This window comes from Felis catus, chromosome F1 (genome assembly GCF_018350175.1).
Source record: "Felis catus isolate Fca126 chromosome F1, F.catus_Fca126_mat1.0, whole genome shotgun sequence".
NCBI lineage: Eukaryota > Metazoa > Chordata > Mammalia > Carnivora > Felidae > Felis > Felis catus.
The window spans coordinates 63,119,724-63,140,041 of record NC_058384.1 but is presented as its reverse complement, the minus strand read 5'-3'; the positions used below and the strand labels follow the sequence as shown (position 1 = coordinate 63,140,041).

The 20,318-nt window shown below is 41.9% G+C and overlaps 2 protein-coding genes across 7 annotated transcripts in view; both read left to right on the top strand.

Annotated features, from left to right (window-relative positions):
• Positions 1-20,318, top strand: part of ATF6 (activating transcription factor 6) — a 205,015-nt gene that overhangs the window by 105,332 nt on the left and 79,365 nt on the right. The gene's annotated exons all lie outside the window — the stretch shown is intronic.
• LOC123382820 (proteasome activator complex subunit 3-like) lies at positions 7,608-12,334 on the top strand. Its single transcript, XM_045048953.1, has one exon. It carries the CDS (start codon positions 9,273-9,275, stop codon positions 10,521-10,523), a length of 1,251 nt encoding a protein of 416 aa, XP_044904888.1. The 5' UTR covers positions 7,608-9,272; the 3' UTR covers positions 10,524-12,334.

The window sequence follows — 20,318 nt, the reverse complement described above, 5'->3', positions numbered from 1 at the left end:
TCATGACCTGAGCCGAAGTTGGATGCTCAACCGACGGAGTCACCCGGGTGCCCCTTGACTTCTCAATTTCTTATCGGTGTTTTTCAAAGAGTGGAAATTCTTAATTTTGATGAAGTCCAGTTTATCAGCTTTTTCTTTCATGGATAGTTTTTGTTGTTGTGAGAAATCTTTACACAACCCGAAGTCACAAAGATTTTCTCATGTTTTCTTCTAAAAGTTTTACAGTTTTAGGTTTTCACGTAGGTCTGTGATCCGTATTGAGTTAATTTTTGTAAATGGTGCGGGGATGAATCAGAGTTCATTTTTTATACATGGCATCCAGTGTCGTGTGATAGTGCTAGGTTTTCATCCAGTAGCTTTTAAAAGGAGAACTAAACCAAAGCCAGGCTTAAAAGGTTATATACCAGGCTTCAGTTTTCTTTGTGTTAGCCTTAAGTCTTGTTAGGTTGTACACTTTGCTGGAACTTCTTAAAACAGTATCCTGTGATTGAACTTCCTCACCCTCAAATTTCCAGTCTTTATACTTAACCAATGAAATGTTATTTATACTCTTTGGAAACATAACATATACTGTAGATAATTATAGCAAAAGTGTAATGGGTAGCGGAAGATATTGCCAAACCAAGATTCTGGAGACCAGATGAAATAAACACATAACATGTGCACATATATATCACAGCAGTAGGAAATACACAGAAAGTAAGTGAAAGAGGAACTAAAATTAAAGTTCTTAGAAGAACTGTTACTTTTTGTTTAATCTGCTAGTAGTTTTTTCCCTTCATTTAAAGAGAGCTGCAGAATTAGGCCCTAGAATTAATCTTTTAAAAAAAAAGTATATATATTACGTACGTTCGAATATGTGTAGACACACATTTTAGACATTGGCTTAAATAGAAAAATAGCACAGGGTATACAGGTAGTTCATTCATCCTGTAACATTGTGCAGCCTTATTCAGAAATAAGAAAAAAAAGTCTTTTTACTAAGTCATGAGTCATTACTTTTTTTTTTTTTTTTTTAATGAGTCACTACTTTTTAGTTTAATGGAGAAAATAACTTTTGGGGGAGTCATTACTTTTTAGTTTAGTTGGGAAAACTTTTGGAGGACTGATAGAGCATTTGTTTTGTAGGCAGTCATGAGGCCTGGGCTTTGGGGTCCAATGAATTTGGATTTCAACCAGCACTGTTTTACTGCAAGCAGACTCAAAGACTATCAGGAAAGACTTTTCAGAGCCTCAGGATCCTTATCTCTAATATAGTAATATTAACAGTTACTTTTTCCTAGGTTAATAAGTTTAAATGAAATAATAAATCAAGTACTAGCACAGTACTTAACACATAGTAGGTGTTCAGTATGTGATGTGTCTGTCATTAGGGGGACTGACCTTTGAAACATATGGCCACAGTTGGAAGAACCTATAAATGGATGGCAAGGGGAGATTGTTTTCCATTAGATGTAGCAAATCATCCATGATCCCTCCCAACTTCAGCTCACCATAGAGATTCATTTTGATGCTGTTTTTCCTTAACATCCATCAACAGACAGAACCTAATTGGCATCTTTGCAAAGAATGAAATATGCAAGATTTTACAGTGGCTTTTACATTACCATTCATTTTCCAACTAGGTCTATGAAGGTTTGATTTCGATAGTTTAGACCTACCCTTTGTCACTTTTGGGGGGGAAAGGGAATCATAAATTTGAAAGGAAGGGCTTTCCAAACACAGATATGCCCAGAATTTTCCTCAGTAGTCTATAATCTCTTACACTAGCCTTTAAAAAGTGATTTTAGAGTTCTTTTAAATATTTCCTGTATTGGTGCTAATTCATTGTTCATTTCACATAATGTCTGCAGAAACTCGAGACTTTGATGATGTACAGAAAACCGAGTGACAGCAGACACCAGCTTTTCTGTTCTTTTACTTTTTTTTTTTTTTTTTACTTTTTAATTAATATTTTTTATCAAGTTTCTTTGTATTATTTCTTGCAAGACTTGGTATTGGTGGCGTTGTTGTAGTTTAACTTTAGTCCCCGATTCCATGAAATAGAAATCAGAAGTAAAGATTTAGAGAGGAGGGAGGGATGCAGGCCAAGGAGTGAACAGTGTTTGACTAGAAAAAAAGGAGAGGGTGGGTGTGGCGGGCATTCCCAGGCAGGGCCATTCCACGGGGGGGGGGCTTGCGCTCAGCAGGCGGCTTGCATCTGCCTCATGCAGGGGTGGGGAGGAAAGATCACCTGGGGACCCTACAGAGGGCTCTCCCTCTTCCTGGGCTCCCAGCCCCCAGGGAGAAGGTTATTAGCAGGATCAGCCATAACCTCAAACAGGCTTTCCACCCACCTCTTAACCTGGTTTCACTCCAAGCTCTGCCCTGCCTAGAAAGCGTGTGAGAGATTGGCTTCCTTTGATCCTTCTTTCTGTTGTCTTCCCGTTTCACCAGATTCTCATGTGATGGGGAAGGGATATAACCCACTCTCCTATTTTTAGTGTTTATTCAGATTGACTGTGTCGCATTTGTTTTGATGCATTTGGTGACATCAGCTGATAATTGAGAAGAAACTATGTAGCCTTTAACCTGACCTTTCCCTATTGATATCAGAGCCACATGGTATGTCATGAATTCATCCAGAGGATATAATAAACGTGATTTTCATGTGTAGCACGAAGCCAGTCTTTATTGTTTTCTTACAAGTGTTAATGGAATGAACACTATCGTACATAGATTTTAATTTTTTAATATATATTTTTTCCGTTTTATTTTTGAGAGAAAGAGCATGAGCGGGGAAGGGGCAGAGAGATAGGGAGACACAGAATCGGAAGCAGGCTCCGGGCTCTGAGCTGTCAGCACAGAGCCCGATGCAGGGCTCGAACTCAGGAACTGTGAACCTGAGCCGAAGTCAGACGCTCAACTGACTGAGCCACCCAGGCACCCCTACATAGATTTCAAAACAGTTCCATCAGCACAGGTTTGGTAATTATTAATACATGTCATTGTACAAAGTTATGGTTCTTTCTCATTTTTAGATGGAACCTATTACCTTACATTATTATATATAATAGAAGTCCATAATTTAGGGGTACCTGGTTGACTCGGTAGAGCATGTGATTCTTGATCTTAGGGTTATAAGTTCGAGCCCCATGCTGGGTATAGAGATTACTTAAAAATAAAATCTTTTTTTAAAAGAAATCTATAGGTTATTAAACATATTAAAAAATTACTGATGAAAGAACTTGAATTCAGATTTTAAAATAGCTCAAGTCAATTCTGATATAACAGCTTCACTGAAGTCTGAGGTTTGGGGGTCAGCTTTTTAAGTTATACAGTTTATCTTATTTTTTAGTAAAATATCTAGTTATTTATAATAGTGCACCATACAGAAAGAAACGGTCAATCTCATTTCTGTGCCTCGATGATCGCTAATTATTTGAAAGCTGTTCTCCTCCTAGGATTATTTTACCAAGTTTGTGTTCAGTTTAGATTAGGAAGAATATAGTGTTCTTTTTTTTTTTTTTTTTTAAACGTTTATTTATTTTTGAGACAGAGAGAGACAGGGCATAAATGGGGGAGGGGCAGAGAGAGAGGGAGACACAGAATTGGAAGCAGGCTCCACGCTCTGAGCCATTAGCCCAGAGCCCGACGTGGGGCTCGAACTCATGGACCGCGAGATCGTGACCTAGCTGAAGTCGGGCGCTTAACCGACTGAGCCACCCAGGTGTCCTGAGGAAGAATATAGTGTTCTTAAGCAAAAAGTTAATAGAACTAAAAACAGGTCCACACTCCATTGTTTTTATTTGTATTTTTGAGATTTTACTGTAGTTCTGGGTAGTTGACCTGACTTTAAAATATAAAGCTAGGAAGGCGTACCTTCCATCTATCAAAATGCAGTTCGTAATTTCATTTTGAAACAAACAGTTCTATTTTAAGAAGGTGAATGGTAGTGATAAATACCAAATCCAAATTTCTAAAAACCCAGTCGTGCCTCTTTTGTTGCTCTTTAAGAGAAAAGATGAATATAAGATACCCTTAGAGCATAAAAGATTTCTTTCTTCAAATCTTTCAAGAATTGATTTTAGGCGTCTGAGTAGCTCAGTCAGTTAAGTATCTGACTCTTGATTTTGGCTTAAGTCATGATCTCAGTTTGTGAATTCGAGCCCCGTGTTGGACTGACAGAAGCTGCTTGGGATTCTCTCTCTTCCTCTCTCTCTGCCCCTTCCCTCCCACACATGCGTGTATGCGCACACTCTCTCTCTCAAATAAATAAACTTAAAAAAAAATTGAGTTTATTATCCAGAAAACTTTTATTCATGCTAAGTGTGACTATTTGATTAATTGCTTTACTTTCATAATTAAAAAAAAAAAAACACTCTTCCAAATGCAGCTGTCCTCAAAGAATTATTAAGAGATTGAACCATTTTACCCATATTCATCCAACAAAATGTTTATGGGATAGCCATTATATTCCAGGCTGTTCTCATTCTAAAGAATCCAGTGATAAAACAAAGCCCTCACTTTTATGTTCTAGCGACAAATACACAAATAGGTAAAACGAATGTCAGTTTGTGGGAAATGCCAAGAAGGAAAATCAGGGTCAGAGGACAGAGCATACTTTTATTTTTTATTTATTTATTTATTTTTTAACGTTTATTTATTTTTGGGACAGAGAGAGACAGAGCACTAACGGGGGAGGGGCAGAGAGAGAGGGAGACACAGAATCGGAAACAGGCTCCAGGCTCCGAGCCATCAGCCCAGAGCCTGACGCGGGGCTCGAACTCCCGGACCGCAAGATCGCGACCTGGCTGAAGTCGGACGCTTAACCGACTGCGCCACCCAGGCGCCCCAGAGCATACTTTTAAATGAACATTGAGAAAGTACTTTTGTTTTCAGGTTGAAGCGTATAAAATCTGCGGCATATGTTGTTAAATTAAAAATTTTGATTTTTGACCATCGCTGCTGGTGGAAATTAGAGAAATTAAAAACTCATTGTGCATATTTTGTATAAAAAAAATGTAGCCTCACCTAGTGAATTTAGCATTTATAAATGGAAGTGTCTATGAAGGAATAAAATCTTGAGTTAACCACTACTATACTTTTCGCAGTAAAGTCTGCAGCTCATGAAATCTGTGATTCTGGAGTGGTTTCAGCTTGCACCAGCCCCTCGGGAGCCTGTTGACACAGCACCGAGTTACAGATTATTATTCAGCTGTAGAAGTTTTACGCTTAGGCATTTTCTTACATCTTCCTCTCTCAGTCCGTTGAAATCTTGTACTCTTGCCAAATAAAACAAATCTCATACTAATAAGAAGCTATAAATAAACAGTAGGAGCATGAGTCAGAGCCAGCATCACCCTTATTCCTTGTGTGTACCTCTCTACTGCTCCCCAATATGTTCGTTTTGCACAAACACGTAGCACCGCGTAACTACTCTTCTACAGAGCAGCTCCAGGTAGTTAAGCGAGGGTGATCGTGTAGAACTCAGCAATCCTGTGACTCCCAGATTTCTGGTCTGTTACCACAGTCAGAAGCAGAATGTCAAACTTGGCATCCTGTTGGTGGGAGACAGAAATCTGTGTCCTACCTTTCCTGTCTAAATCCCTGAAGAGCCCAGCCCAAAAGACGGCAGAGAGGACTCCCAGGAGGGATGTTGCACAGTTGAGCAACTTTCCAGGGAGGAAAAAAAAAGAGAAAGATGAGCTGCTTGAGAGTCCCATGTCTTCTGCTAGTCAGGTCCCGTCTGATAAGTTTTATCCTATTTTGCTTCATTAATTCATTTATTCATTCAGTAAATGTTCATTGAACACTTGCTTTTAGCAGACACTGTGCTACCATAGACTGTATAAAAATGAATAAGCTAAAATCCTTGTCCTCCAAGAGGTTATCATAGTGGAGACAAGTGATTTGTAAATCTAAAATGACAACACTGTGATAGGAACTGTGAAAGAGATACATGCAGAATACTCTGAGATTACAAACAGAACTACTATTTCGGGAGCATTTAGTGTCCTAGCTGTTTGAGGTAAGTTGTTTCATTTAACCTTCTCGGCAGCTAGATATTACTACACTATGTAACTTGTGCCCAGAACACTAACCTCACCGAGGAAGGAGGGGGTGGTACCTGGGTAGGTTTCTTCACCGAACACCCCTTGAGTTGATTCTAGAAGGGGGAACGAGTAGGGTAGAGCGGGAGGAGGAGGAGGCAGTGTGGCGTTCACACAGAGAGAGGTGAATACGTAAGTGCAGAGGACGTAGGAGAGAGCCTCTGTTGAGATGGAGAGTAGCTTCTGGGAAATAAAAGATGGCAGGGTCCATTCGTGGAGGAACCTGTGGGCCATGCCTAACGAATCTGGTCCGTACCCTGTAGAAGATGGAAATGTGGCCAGACATGCATTTTAAGAAGGTAACTGCAGTTGTTTGTACCAGATGTTACAAGAGGGTTTGTACTTTTAAAGGAAGTAATTTCTTTAAAGAAGAAATTCTCCATTGTTAGGCATCGTTTTAAGCATATACAAACATTAAGTTCTCAAAGCATCTTAAACTTCTAGATTTATAGCTATAAAGCCAAAGTAATTGTGTAAATTAAATAGAAATTACATCTATATCCAAGAGTTGACACAATAGTTGCTTAGACTAATTCGCTAAATGGAACTCATACATAGGACCACAGAATCCTTTCTTTACAGGCTTAGTTTCAGAGCTGGAGGATATTTAAAGGATAAATCAATCCGTAAATCTGTAGGTATTACTAAAAGAAGAGTGGTGTGTCAGTCTTGGTATCCGTACATGCTGAACCCTGCTGGGCTGTGGAGAAAGGAGAAACCTGAACAAGACAACACTACACAGCTGTTCGTGGCTTTCTTCCACCTGTTAGCACTCGGTGTCCATTTCATGGGTGGAATCATGGCATGCAAGTGCATTAAATAATTTTTAAAAACAACTGCTGGTTGCCGATGGTCAGTGGGGAAAGCAGCAGTAGGAGCTGTCATTTTCCTACCAACTGTTGCTTTCATCAACAAGGACAAGAAACGTTGTGAATGAATACAATTCTTACACCACGCCAGAAAAAAGAGCAGCTGAGCCCCCTCCCCAAGGATTTTAGAGCCTGTCATCAGACAACTAAAGAAAAGAATTTCATATAAATGGCTGCATTAGTCAGTGTCATAATACAAAAAGTCCTCCGTTATTTAAAAGAGCAACTAGAAATATTTTCTCTTTGAAAATAGAGTAACCAAACTGCCCCACGATCCAGCAGTTGTACTACTAGGTATTTACCCAAAGGATACAAAAATACTGATTTGAAGGGACAGTGCAACCCGATGTCTGTACCAGTACTATCAGCAATAGCCAAACTTTGTAAAGAGCCCAGGTGTCCATCAACTGATGAATGGATAGAGAAGATGTGGTATATACAGTGGAATATTACTCCGCCGTCAATAAGAGTGAAATACCGCCAGTTGGAATGATGGGGATGGAGCTAGAGTGTATTATGCTAAGCAAAGTAAGTCCACCAGAGAAAGACAAATACCATATGATTTCACTCATATGTGGAATCTGGGACACAAAGCAGATGAACATATTTGAAGGGGCAAAAAAAGAGACAGGGAAGCAAACCGTAAAAGACTCTTAATGATAGAGAATTAACTGAAGGTTGATGGAGGGAGGTGGAAGTGGGATGGGTTAAGTGGGTTATGGGTACTAAGGAAGACGCTTGTTGTGGTGAGCACTGGGTGTTTTACTTAAGTGATGAATCACTAAATTGTACTCCAGAAACCAGTATTACACTAAATGTTAACTAACTAGAATTTAAATAAGAATTTGGAATAAGAAAAAAAGAGTAACCATTTGATAAACCATATATAGCACTGAGGATATTTTTCAATTAAAGAGAATTTCTATAGTAGCTCTCTTGTAATCTGTTATAGCCAAACTTATGAAGAAAATCAAGATGTGGGAAAGCTGTGGTCATGTTTCAAGATTGGATTTTCCTTTCCCGTGTGATCGCTCTATCTAAATTCCCATTAACTTGAATGTAAATTTGCGTGTGTAAAAATATATGTATATCCAAGTTATCTCTTAGGAGAGGTTTAATGTAGGTATAAATAGAAATTCTTCCTTTAACCACAAAAAGAAAAAATTAGTATTGAATTCTGGCTTTTCTCATCTCTTCATATCCAAAACTATCAGCATGTACTATTAATTGTACTTCCTAAAACTCTGTATTCTTCTCTCCAGCCCCATTGCCATCACTTTGAGGCATGCTTTGGATTCTATCAGCAGTCTCTATTCTCCTCTTCAGATCTACCTCGACCACTGAAGTCCTCCATCTGTGTATGTGTATGTGTATGTGTGTGTGTGTTTGTGTTTTCCCTGCCCTTCACTGGCTTTTTATTAAATCCAAGTTCCTTAATCGTGGCAAACAGGGCCCTGCCTCTAGGAGCTGGTCCTTGCTTACCTCCTGCCTCGTTTCCTGCCACTTTCCCTCCTACCTGAAGATCCAGCTTACCAGTAGTTCCCCAATACCCACCCCATACACACCACAATATGTATACACCTTTATCCCCATACACACATCGTTGAAAATATAATTCCCTCTACCACACCTTTGTCACATTCCAAGACCTGAAATGATCGAAACACAGAAATTTCATCCCCTAATTGGGGCTGAACACAGTTGACTTGAATACAAGTGAATGCTAGTTTGTTAGTCTAGTTATCTTACTGTGGTACACGTGTTCTTGGAGCTTTGAGCTCCCCAGGTCGTGCCTCAGAGCTAAGGAATTTCTTTCCAAACAGCCCGCTTCAGGAATTGCCTTGTCCTCAACTTTGGACAACTGTGAAGGGGCTTTCCCCTTCCCCATGGGGTCAGCTGAGGCTTAGAGCTTTCATCAGCTTCTCCCTCTGCTGTAGCTCTTCCTTTCCAGGGGTCCTTTGGTTAAGAACAGTCCCTAATAAATTTCCTGGAAGCAATCTCTGTCCACTTGCTGCGGAGACCAACCTGTAACATGTCTTGTTGATACTTTTTTGTTCTAGATCTTGTGAAGTCATGGTTTGCTAAAATCTTACTAATTCAAGGTTATTTCATCAGACGGGTATTGAGCACCTGCTCCACACCAGGCATTGTGCCACATGCAGCGGAGACAAATTAAGACTTGGCCTATGCCCTGAGGAAGTTTGCAGTTCAACTGAGGTGACAGTTACGTTCAGAACTTATAACATCTTTAGAATAATCCTTTTTTGATCTAAACTTTAATAATTTCAGTATAAAATCCAAGGTATGCACTATGGTGTTGCAAAGAACAAAAGGAAAGTATTTCAGGAAAATGAAAAGTAAAAGTAGAGCGATCGTGGATCTCCTTGAGCTCCTATGTATAAAGTACATCGACTCGTCTGCTTGGTCCTCACAGTGCTCAAGTTTACCGATGTTCTTTGGCACCGTCTTTCCTGCGCAGGCTTCCGGCCGGGAGGCCGGGGGTGGGGGTGGGAGACCGCTCGGGGAACTAGATCCGCAGCCCCCCCCCCCCCCCCCCCGGGACCCCCACTGCACACACACAGGTGCCAGGGCCGCCTGGCTGGGGCGTTGTCCGGTGGGCGCGGTCGGCACGTGGCTCCTTCCGCTCCCCACCCACCGCGGGCCTGGCCGCGCCGCCGGGAGTCCGGGACGTCACTTCCGGCGTGGCTGGGCATGGTCTGTTGGGAGTTGGCCGTGGCGGCGGAAGCCCAAGGCCGGCCCGCCGGCCGCGGGGGGAGCCCGGGTAGTGTCCGCCGCCCCGACCCTCGACGCCCTGGACGTCATGGCTTCCCCGCTGAAGCTGGAGCAGGACGTACGGGGGAAAGTGGATTCGTTTCGGGCCCGCATCGCGCAGGAGGCCGAGGATCTGGTGTCCACCTTCTTCCCTCAGAAGCTGTCGGAGCTGGATAGTCGGGTCCAGGAGCTGCGCCTGCAAGACCTGTCCAGAATCCGTTCGGTGCCGGCCCCGGAGCCCCCCGCCGCCCCCGACACCGCGGGGGACGGGCCCAACCGGGACCCGCCGCCTCCGCAGACCCAGCCCTCGGTCAAAGTGCCGGCACTGCCGGGCGGTGAGGGACAGCTGCTGCGGAGCAACCAGCATCTGGTGGAGCTGATCGAGCGGGTGAAACCCGAGATCGAGCTGCTGAGGGAGAAATGCAACACGGTGCGCATGTGGGTGCAGCTGCTCATCCCGAAGGTGGAGGACGGCAACAACTTCGGAGTGTCCGTCCAGGAGGACACCGTGGACCAGCTGTGGACCGTGGAGAGCACGGCAGCCTCCTATCTGCGCCGCTTCTCCACCTACTACAACACCAGGGCCAAGCTGGTGTCCAAGATCGTGAAGTACCCCCAGGTGGAAGATTATCGCCGCACGGTAGCCGAGGTGGACGAAAACGAGTACCTGAGCGTGCGCCAGATCCTGCTGCACGTGCGGAACCAGTACGCCACCCTGCATGATGTGATCCTCAAAAACATCGAGAAGATCAAGACCCCTCGGAGCACCAACACTGACAACCTCTACTGAGGACCTGCCCCCACCCCTCTTTCCTTCAGGAGGTGGCCGCGCTGTTCGGGCTGCCGAAGGGGGTTAGAAATGACGCTGTAGGTGATGGACCGACTGGAAACGTGCCCGACCGTTCAGTGACGGTTTCGTACAGCTTATCCTCCCACTAAATACTTCCGGTGTAGTTTTTATTTGCTTTTTCTTTCGCCGAGAGGATGGGGACAAGCCATCTGGTGGAAGGTGGTAGGGTTGGCCAAGGAAAAGGACTGCCATTTTTAAAAACAGCCTTTAAAAGCAGCTTCGTAAACGAATGTGGGCCAGGGTTTCTCTTTTATGGCATTGCTGACATTGAATGGTTTGAGGGGTTACTCCAGGAAAAACCTTAATGTTTAAAAGAAAGCTAAATGAAGCTTTTCCTGAGGTTCTGCTATGTGTTACTTTGTCCAAACCTCAGAAACGCTCCTTTCTTCACCATCGTCTGTTTTTTTTTTTTTTTTTTTTTTTTTTTTTTTTTGCAAGGAAAGGAGTTTACAGAGATGTGTCGAGGTCACCGTATGTCTCCAGTTTGGCAGATTGAAATAAAACTTGGTTTTAACATTTTGCGATGGACTCAGCCTGCTTATCAGAATGTAGTCTTCAGTGGCATAGGGTTTCCCTCCTCCTCGGTTGGACCCCCCACGCTCGAGATTTTCCAGCTCTGGCGTGTAAGAAAAATGAGCAGATAAAGAGTCTTAGATCTTTAGTGTTCTGAAGAAATGCACATCCACACCTCCCTTAGAGGGAAGAGGGATCTGTGCACACTGCTTCCTTGCACGACCTTCTACCGTCTCCATGTCTTCCAGTTTTGTTTCACACAGTTTAGGATTTCTTCTGTGTGTTCATTGCCTCAGAAGTTCCTGTTGGATCCTTTAAGCTTTGAATCGCATTTGCTTTTTTTTTTTTTTTTCCCCTCCATTGAATTTCATCTGTTTCCCCTCTCACCTCTTGAGATATTTCTTAGGGCGGCTCATTCGAATTTCCATCTCAAAGGATGTGGATCGTTATTTAAATCCAAAGACTCTAAAACGTAACTTTGGGTGTTTACCTCCTGCTTTTGGGGTCTGGTTGAGAGGAAGCCGTTGTCTTTTTCCTGGGTGATCTATACTGTTGGTATTTTTCAAGCCCCGCATTTCCAGATTTCAGTTGCAGTAGATTATTACACTCTTGAGTCACCTCATGCATTACAGAGAACTTTTTGATGCGAGGGATCCTCTCTCCCTAGTGGTTTTTGTTCCGAATTTCATGTTTTCTGATAGTAAAGGTACTTTAGTCAGCTTTTTAGTATTAATAGTAATCTGGGGATCTTCATCGCTCAGAAATACCATTGGGAAAAAGCATGAGCAGAGTGCCTTTTGATGCCTTTTTATATACAGGAATGAGATCATCTCTGTGCCCGGTGGATAGCTTCCTCTCTTTTTCCCGTTCAGCTACTTGCACCTGAATCCTCATAATGTTTTTGAAACTACGTACGTAAGTTATGACCTTGGTCTTTTAAAGTATTTTATAGTAGTACACTCATGCGATAAATTATTTCTCAAATGAGCTTTTGGTGGGAAAATTATGAGGGATTAAACTTATTTTTTGTGAGAGGTGAAAATGTATTTCCCATTGAAATTTCTTTTCTACATAAGATCCTCTGAAACAAGGTGGCCATATAAAAGAGTCTGATGCCTATTTTGAAACATCTGTTAGGGGCGCCTGGGTGGCTCAGTCAGTTAAGCGTCTGGCTTCGGCTCAGGTCATGATCTCACAGTTACAAGTTTGAGCCCCGGGTCAGGTTCTGTGCTGACAGCTCAGAGCCTGGAGCCTGCTTTGGATTCTGTGTCTTCCTCTCTCTCTGCCCCTCCCCTGCTTGCACTGTCTGTCTCTCTCTCTCTCTCTCTCTCTCTCTCTCTCTCTCTCTCTCTCAAAAAATAAAAAAAATTAAACTTATTTGTAATTCTGTCTTTTCCCCTTTTTTAGTAATATCTCTGTGAGGATATAGTTGTTGCCACAAATGCAATTACCTTCTGAACTTGTTTATGGATAAGGGTGAAAACATGAATAATTTCATGTCTTCTTTTGATTGATCCGAATGTTCCCTCTCCCCCTTTCCCTATTTAATGAACGAAATCACTTTTGAATGAGGCTTTTTCTTCAGGAGTTTCTCTTCAATGTGTTTTCGTTGCCAGGAGTGAAAACCAGCATGAACCTTTACGGACAGACTTGACTCTACAGGCTGTTAGAAAAACATTTCCTCTTTATCAGCAAGAATTATTTAAGATGTAAAGCGGAGATGTTTTCTTTTGCATATTCTTAAAAATAGAAATGTTTCCGAGTTTGAACTAGACCACATTATGGTGGGCAGATTTTTTGTTTTTTCTAACATGGTAGGGATACGCATTATGTTTTCCTGAGGTTGGTGTCAGTGTCTCTCTAGGAAGTGCCGAATGATTCTTGGCATTTCTTTTGCTTTTTCATTTTCCTTCTCTGTTTCACCTGAGTGAGTAAAGAGACGATATTTCTCCCTGAGGAAAGTGAGTTAGCGACGTAGAATTCTGTTGCAGTCACTTTTGGTTTTTAAAATTTTATTTATAGGGGTGCCTGGGTGGCTCAGTCTGTTAAGTGTCCAACTTCAGCTCAGGTCGTGATCTCATGGCTCGTGATTGCGAGCCCTGCATCGGGCTCTGTGCTGACAGCTTGGAGCCTGGAGCCTGCTTTGGATTCTGTGTCTCCCTCTCTTTCTGCCCCTCTCCCACCTGCGCGCATGCACGCGTGCACGTTCGTTCTCTCTCTCTCAAAAATAAATAAACATTAAAAAATTTTATTAAAAAAATTTTTATTTATAGTGGGGCGCCTGGGTGGCTCAGTGGGTTAAATGTCCGACTCTTGATTGGCGCTCAGGTTCATGGGTTTGAGCCCCTTGTCAGGCTCTGTGCTGACAGCTCGGAACCTGCTTGGAGCCTCTCCCTCTCTGTGTGCTCCTCCCCCTGTTGCTCTCTTGCTCCTGTTCCCTCCCTCCCTCCCTCTCTCTCTCTCTCTCTCTCTCTCTCTCTCTCTCAAAATAAATAAACTTTAAAGAAAAATAAAATTTTGTTTGTAGTTACATCTAGAAAACGTACCTCGTACTTGGGCCTACTCTTATTAAGATGGATATGAATATTTTTCTATTCTATATAAATCAGAAAGATTTGTAAACTGGCTTAGTAGAAACTCTGTTTTCAAAATAAACTAAAAAAAAATGATACTGGGGTAAAATAAATTCATTGTTTTGTTGAACTTCTGAAAAGACCGAGTCTTTCAAATCTGACTTGAAACAGCAGCAACAACAAAAGATCTGGCCTAATAGAAAAACCTCTGTCTGCATTTGACATTCCCCCTTGTGAGTTCTTTATTTCCCTTGTAAGGTATTCTATCTGAATCACAAAAGTGCCAGGAACAGTTTGGCAGGCATTTAATTGCACACAGGCATGTAATGGACAATGTAAGAGACGTCCAAACTTAGTTTTCAGGCATGGTTCATCTTCTCAGGTCTAAATTATCTGTTCCAGAGGCGCTTGGGTGGCTCAGTCGGTTAAGCATCCAACTTCGGCTCAGGTCATAATCTCCTGGTTCGTGAGCTGGAGCCCCACGTCTGGCTCTGTGCTGGCAGCTCGGAGCCTGGAGCCTGCTTCGTATTCTGTGTCTCCCTCTCTCTCTGCCCCTCCCCTGCTTGTACTCTCACTCCCTCTCTCTCAAAAATAAATAAACGTTAAAAGTTTTAAAAGTATCTGTTCCGTGCACAACATAGCCGTCATATTTTGCTTGTTCCTTTTACTCCTAAGCTTTGCCAAACCCTGTGCCAGATTGAAACAAATTGTCTCTCATACCCAGGCATGCCTTTTACTAAGAAAAGACGCATGTCCTCCATAGTTAAGGTATTTGCAATTTTGGTATTTGTGTTATTTCCCTGTTCTGACACTATACCCAACCAAACTGGAGCTGGGACGCTTTTATAAAGTGCCTTCTGCAAAAATCAAGCCTTTTGTGATTTTCCCCTTTCTTGCAAATGGTTGCAAAAGCTCTTACAAGAATAGACCTATTTTAGGAACTGGTGTGAATACAACTGGTGGTTTCTGATACATGTTATTTGCCCATTATTGGCACTTACAGCCCCAGTTTTGTCCCTAATTTTAAAAGACTGCTGAATTGAGATAGCATGTTTTGATGTTTTATTCTTTTTTCTTTTTTTAATTTTTTTTAACGTTTATTGATTTTTGAGACAGAGAGAGACAGAGCATGAATGGGAGAGGGTCAGAGAGAGGGAGACACAGAATGTGAAACAGGCTCCAGGCTCTGAGCTGTCAGCACAGAGCCCGACGCGGGGCTCGAACTCACGGACCGTGAGATCATGACCTGAGCGAAGTCGGCCGCTTAACCGACTGAGCCACCCAGGCGCCCCTTGATGTTTTATTCTTAAAAAATGGTTTTAAAAACTTATTTTGGGATTAAATAAGTGTAGTTTTAAGTTCTTTTTATAATTGGTGACAGCTGCTGACTCATTTGATTTGAAACTCGGGTATTGGTAGATCTGGGTTTTAGAACAGAGGGAAGATTCTTAAATGATGTAGAAGAGGCTTAATTTTTAAGGTCTGAAACTTTGGAGCTTAGAGGGTTTTTTTAAATTACTGAATTGTTGATAAATTCCTTGGTTGTTAGAGGCAACAATTTTTATAGTCTTTATGAGGTTTTCATGTTTCTACAGAATTCTTACCAAGTGGCCTTAACCATTAATAGATAACTGTGTGATCAGTTTTAAAGCTCAAAAGAACGATCTCAGTGCTCAGAAATTTGGAAAAATAAACAGGGAGGAATTACTCATAACCCTATAGTTCAAAGTTATTGAAATGTACTTGTGGGTTTCATTTATTTTAAAGAATACATACACGTTTTTAAATCACTGCAAATCATTACGCGTATTTCTGTAGAGGATAGGCGTTTCTATTTAGATCCGATCTAGCCAAAATCAGTTTCATTTGACTGATACCCCAGGTTCAGAAATAGCAGTAGATAAATCCCCTTTCATTTGCTTTCCCAAGGATTCTTGTGGCTCTGTCACCTAATGGTGAGAGTATTTGTCTGAGGCACAGATTTTGACCAGAGTGTGGAAAATCGAGATCAGGTAGCCAGGAGGACACGTGCCTAGAATGTTTCGACATGTAGATGAAGAGGTTACGCTGCTTTTGGGTTGGGGCTCCATATGGCATTAGCAATATAGCTGTAATAATTTCACTCTTTAGTGCTTATCTCCTCCCAAGAAATGCATATTAATTACCTTTATGAAATGTGTACAAGAGAGCAGTGGCGTTATTTTATACTGACTAGAGGAGTCATTCCTATGTGCATGATTTGTTATGAGTGGGAGGGAATCCTACTTCCTCTGTCAACATGTAAACATTTCTGAAAGATCCTATTGTGCACTGACATCAAGGCATTTTTTAGAAATTACTGATCCTTTAAAAAAAAAACAAAACAAAGGACTCAGTCAGTTAGGGAACAGGTGCTGGACCACCCTTGTTCTTGGCATTGGAACACTATTCTGCTAACTCATTAGTATCTGCCCACCTTCAACTGAAATTACTCCTGGGAAGCAGAATATATGTTTAAAAGTTTCATGATTTATCTTTTCATCAACAATACTAGGTGCTTTCTGTTCGATGACCATACATTTGTGTATGGTTTTCTTTATTGCGCTAGGTCTTTGAGTTCCTAGAGGCAGAGTTTTAGCAGTGAAACTTAGTGACCCCAGTCACTCAAATTTAAAATGTCTCACCAGTAAACTGATTTTAATGAATTCTCTCACACAGAGAACGTCAAGTGTTATTTTTAGTTATTTGTGGAAAGCTAGCAGGAGCTGATGAACAGGAAATGAGCCTATAATCAGAATTAGGTTCCTTTCACAATTTGGCCATTTGTTTTGGCTTTGTTATTTAAGCTCACTTTTACAGTTTTCCGGCATCATGTTGGAAGTCACATCTGCTTCAAATACTATTGCTTTCAAAGTGTAAAGCATTTTGAAGTTGTCAGATAAAGTTTTTAATGTAAATTCTGGAGACTGAGAGGTGTACTTTTGCCCCCGTTAATTTTACAGCTGGAGAAATTTAGGCCCAGCGAGCTCCATAGCATCACAACCCATGTGTGACAAAGCAAAGTCTAGAAGGCAAATCATCTTCCGTCTCAGGCTAGTGCCTTTTTTCACCGAGCTACACTGTCTCCCTATTATCAATAATGAGATTTTGTTCAAAGAGAGTCCTAGGGGCGCCTGGGTGGCTCAGTCGGTTGAGCGTCCGACTTCGGCTCAGGTCATGATCTCATGGTTCATGAGTACAAGCCCTGCGTCGGGCTCTGTGCTGTCGGCTCAGAGGCAGAGTCTGCTTTGGATTCTGTGTCTCCCTCTCGCTCTCTCCCCCTCCCCTGCTGTCTCTCTCAAAAATAAATATTAAAAAAATGTAAAAAAATGTTATTGTGCAAAACTTAAGAGATGTTGAACTGTTTCTAAGCCCATAATATTTTTACTTAAAGATGATGTAAAGACATTTTTAAGAAATCTCTCAATTTCTGTTAAACGTAACTTTGCGTGGGTCATAAAAATGACCCTCGCTAAACGAAACCCGGGAACGTCAGCACCTCCAGTTCCATATCCTCCTGACGAGGAGTTGTTCTGTACCATCAGCGATGCCATTTTGTTGGAGGACGGGGCCGTGAGAGCATTTGGAGATAGACCAGAAGACGTCTAGTATAAGAGTTTGGTTTTTTACTTTCATGATATATGGGTTTAAAATTTCCTGCTGACCAATTCCCCCACCCTGACTTTTCACCGCCGAAGAATTGCTAAGTGGAATTGTTACAACCGCTGTTCATACAGAATGAAGCGGGGTAAGGAGAAGACCTGTAGTGTTTTGTTAGGGAGGAAGCCCGAAAGGGCCGTTTCCCGAAAGAAGTTTGCCCTCTAGCGAGTTCCATACAGTAGACACGAGTCTTCAGATAGAACTGGTCATTGAGATGTGCTAGCAGCATGAAAGGCGCACCAGAGTTTGAAGGCTTGGTACGCAGAAAAATAGTAAAATATCTCAGTAACTTTTATGTTGATTGCATGTTAAATGATAATATCCTGGCTACACTGGGTTAAATAAGTAGATTATTAACGATTTCACCAGTTTCTTTTTTCCTTTTTTATTGTGTACTAGAAAGTTTGAAGTTACCTCTGCATATAAAGTCAGCACTGTGTGGGAGCTAAGATTACTAAGGTGATTGAGATGCACCAGAACTTTCTCTGGTGGTGTATTATGGGGACGTGGCATTTCATTAAGTCTGGACCTTTTGATTTTCAGTAAAATTTATTTAAACATTTTTTAATGTTTATTTTTGACAGAGAGAGAGAGAGAGAGAGAGAGAGAGAACGAGCGGGGGAGGGGCAGAGAGAGAGGGAGACACAGAATTGGAAGCAGGCTCCAAGCTCTGAGCTGTCAGTACAGAACCCAGTGTGGGGCTCCAACTCACAATGTGTGAGCTCATGACCTGAGCCGAAGTTGGGACGCTTAACTGAGCCACCCAGGCGCCCCTTCAGTGAAATTTTTATTGGTTTTCCATCCGGTTCATAATGTGCAATTCAGTAAAAGCCATTCAGAGAGAGGCTCAACTTTGCTTGATCTTGGAACTTAGAATTCCTACAGGAGTGGATGGCTAGAATGCCCTGTAAGCATCCTTTTCTAAATATGGTGTCTCGGGGCGCCTGGGTGGCTCAGTCGGTTAAGCGGCCGACTTCGGCCCAGGTCATGATTTCGCACTCCATGAGTTCGAGCCCCGTGTCGGGTTCTGTGCTGACAGCTCAGAGCCTGGAGCCTGTTTCAGATTCTGTGTCTCCCTCTCTCTGACCCTCCCCCGCTCATGCTTTGTCTCTCTGTCTCAAAAATAAATAAACGTTAAAAAATAAATAAATAAATAAATAAATAAATAAATAAATAAATACGGTGTCTCTTACCCAGACTTTCGGGGAGTAATCTGAATGGTTAATTCAGGGCAGCTAAATTAGAAACCAAATAGATCCTAAGTTTGGCATCTTACAAAAATTTAGACACCTTTTTTTGTGTGGATGAAAGAATAGCGGACCTTTGGCCCACAGATACCTACAGGCAAAGTCAGGCTCTACCACAAGGAACAGCGTTTGAACACCCAAATCCCCATAATTCCGCAGCGTTCCCATAATATTGTTTCCTTGTATTATTTTTATGTACATACATAGCCTCTCCACATAAGTCCCTTGAGAATAGTGAGGCGTTATTTTATTCACTCTATTATCCCTTACGGGGTTTTGCCTATAGTAAGTTTATATTTTGAATTAAGTCGAACCCAGCCAAAGCGAGATCAAACGACAAAAAAATTGTTTCTCCCCTTTCTCCTAAGACGTCTAGTAAATAAGTGAAAAACTTTGCTACAGCCGAACACGTATGTGGATGTGTACCCAGACACGTGTGACAGTGGTGTGGGACCCCGAGGGATCTGATTCAGAATTAAAGGCCAGTTTTTGGCTTCTAATTAAGCTTTTTTCACGTCACAATAATATAAATTCTTTAAAGTAGTCCTGGCAGCGCTCTTTTTCTCTTCCTGGTAATGTCATTAAGCCTGTTCGCCGTGCGACAGCTGCGAGTTGTTAAACATCTGCCCCGAGCCCCCCCCCCCCCCAACACGACTCTCTCACCCCATTAGCAACACCAGTAATTCTCTTATTACTTTTCTAGCCACGAGTTACGGAGAAATAAGTCTGGTATGTCAAAGAGTAAAGAATCCTGAAAATTGTTTTCCAGAACTGATTCTCTCTGGTCATGCCCACAATGCTTTATTTACCCTTCCAGGTTTCGGCACTCAAAAAGTTAAACAGTTTCGTTAATGCTTGAGTGTCAGCATAGTTTGTTAAATAGTTAAGAAGGAATTCTTTCAGGTTTTAAGTTTTATTTGCTAATAAATATAAAGACTTAAAATACTTGGCGGAAAAATTGTCATGAATTTCACACAGCGTAGAAGCGTGGTGAAGTCTGCACAGCACAACCTTCTGCTGCTTCTTTGATATTGGCAAATACGGGGGCGCCTGGGTGGCGCAGTCGGTTAAGCGTCCGACTTCAGCCAGGTCACGATCTCGTGGTCCGGGAGTTCGAGCCCCGCGTCGGGCTCTGGGCTGATGGCTCAGAGCCTGGAGCCTGCTTCCGATTCTGTGTCTCCCTCTCTCTCTGACCCTCCCTCGTTCATGCTCTGTCTCTCTCTGTCCCAAAAATAAATAAACGTTGAAAAAAAAATTTATAAAAAAAAAAATATTGGCAAATACGTTTTTCTGCTTTTCCCTCCTACATTTTTGCTATGGGACCAGCACAAAATTACTGACAACACGACCCGTGTATTTCACAGCTTGTTCCACTGCTTCTGTTAGACACCATCCAGAACTGAAGAAACTTGACTCTATGGTTGCTGTTGTTGGAGGAGTAAGGTTCCGCTCTCCTTATAATTAACAGATGGCGTGAAAAAAGACCTCTTAGGAAGCCATTTTTATGAACCTCCTGAGCCAAGGGTTAATATTTTCAATAAGAAGCCAGTAAGTCGAATAGAATTCTTCTGCATTTAAACTCCACATGATTGCATTTTTTTTATTATAAGAAGTCTAAAGATAAAACCATTTAGTAACGTAGGAAGAATAAAAGACTTCTGATGAATGTAATTTCTGTGTAAACTTTTAGAAGGAAGATGAAGAGTACTGGCAACAGATCAACT

Coding starts and splice junctions, on each gene's coding strand:
- LOC123382820 (XM_045048953.1), top strand. CDS start 9,273: ATGGTGTTGCAAAGAACAAAAGGAAAGTATTTCAGGAAAATGAAAAGT.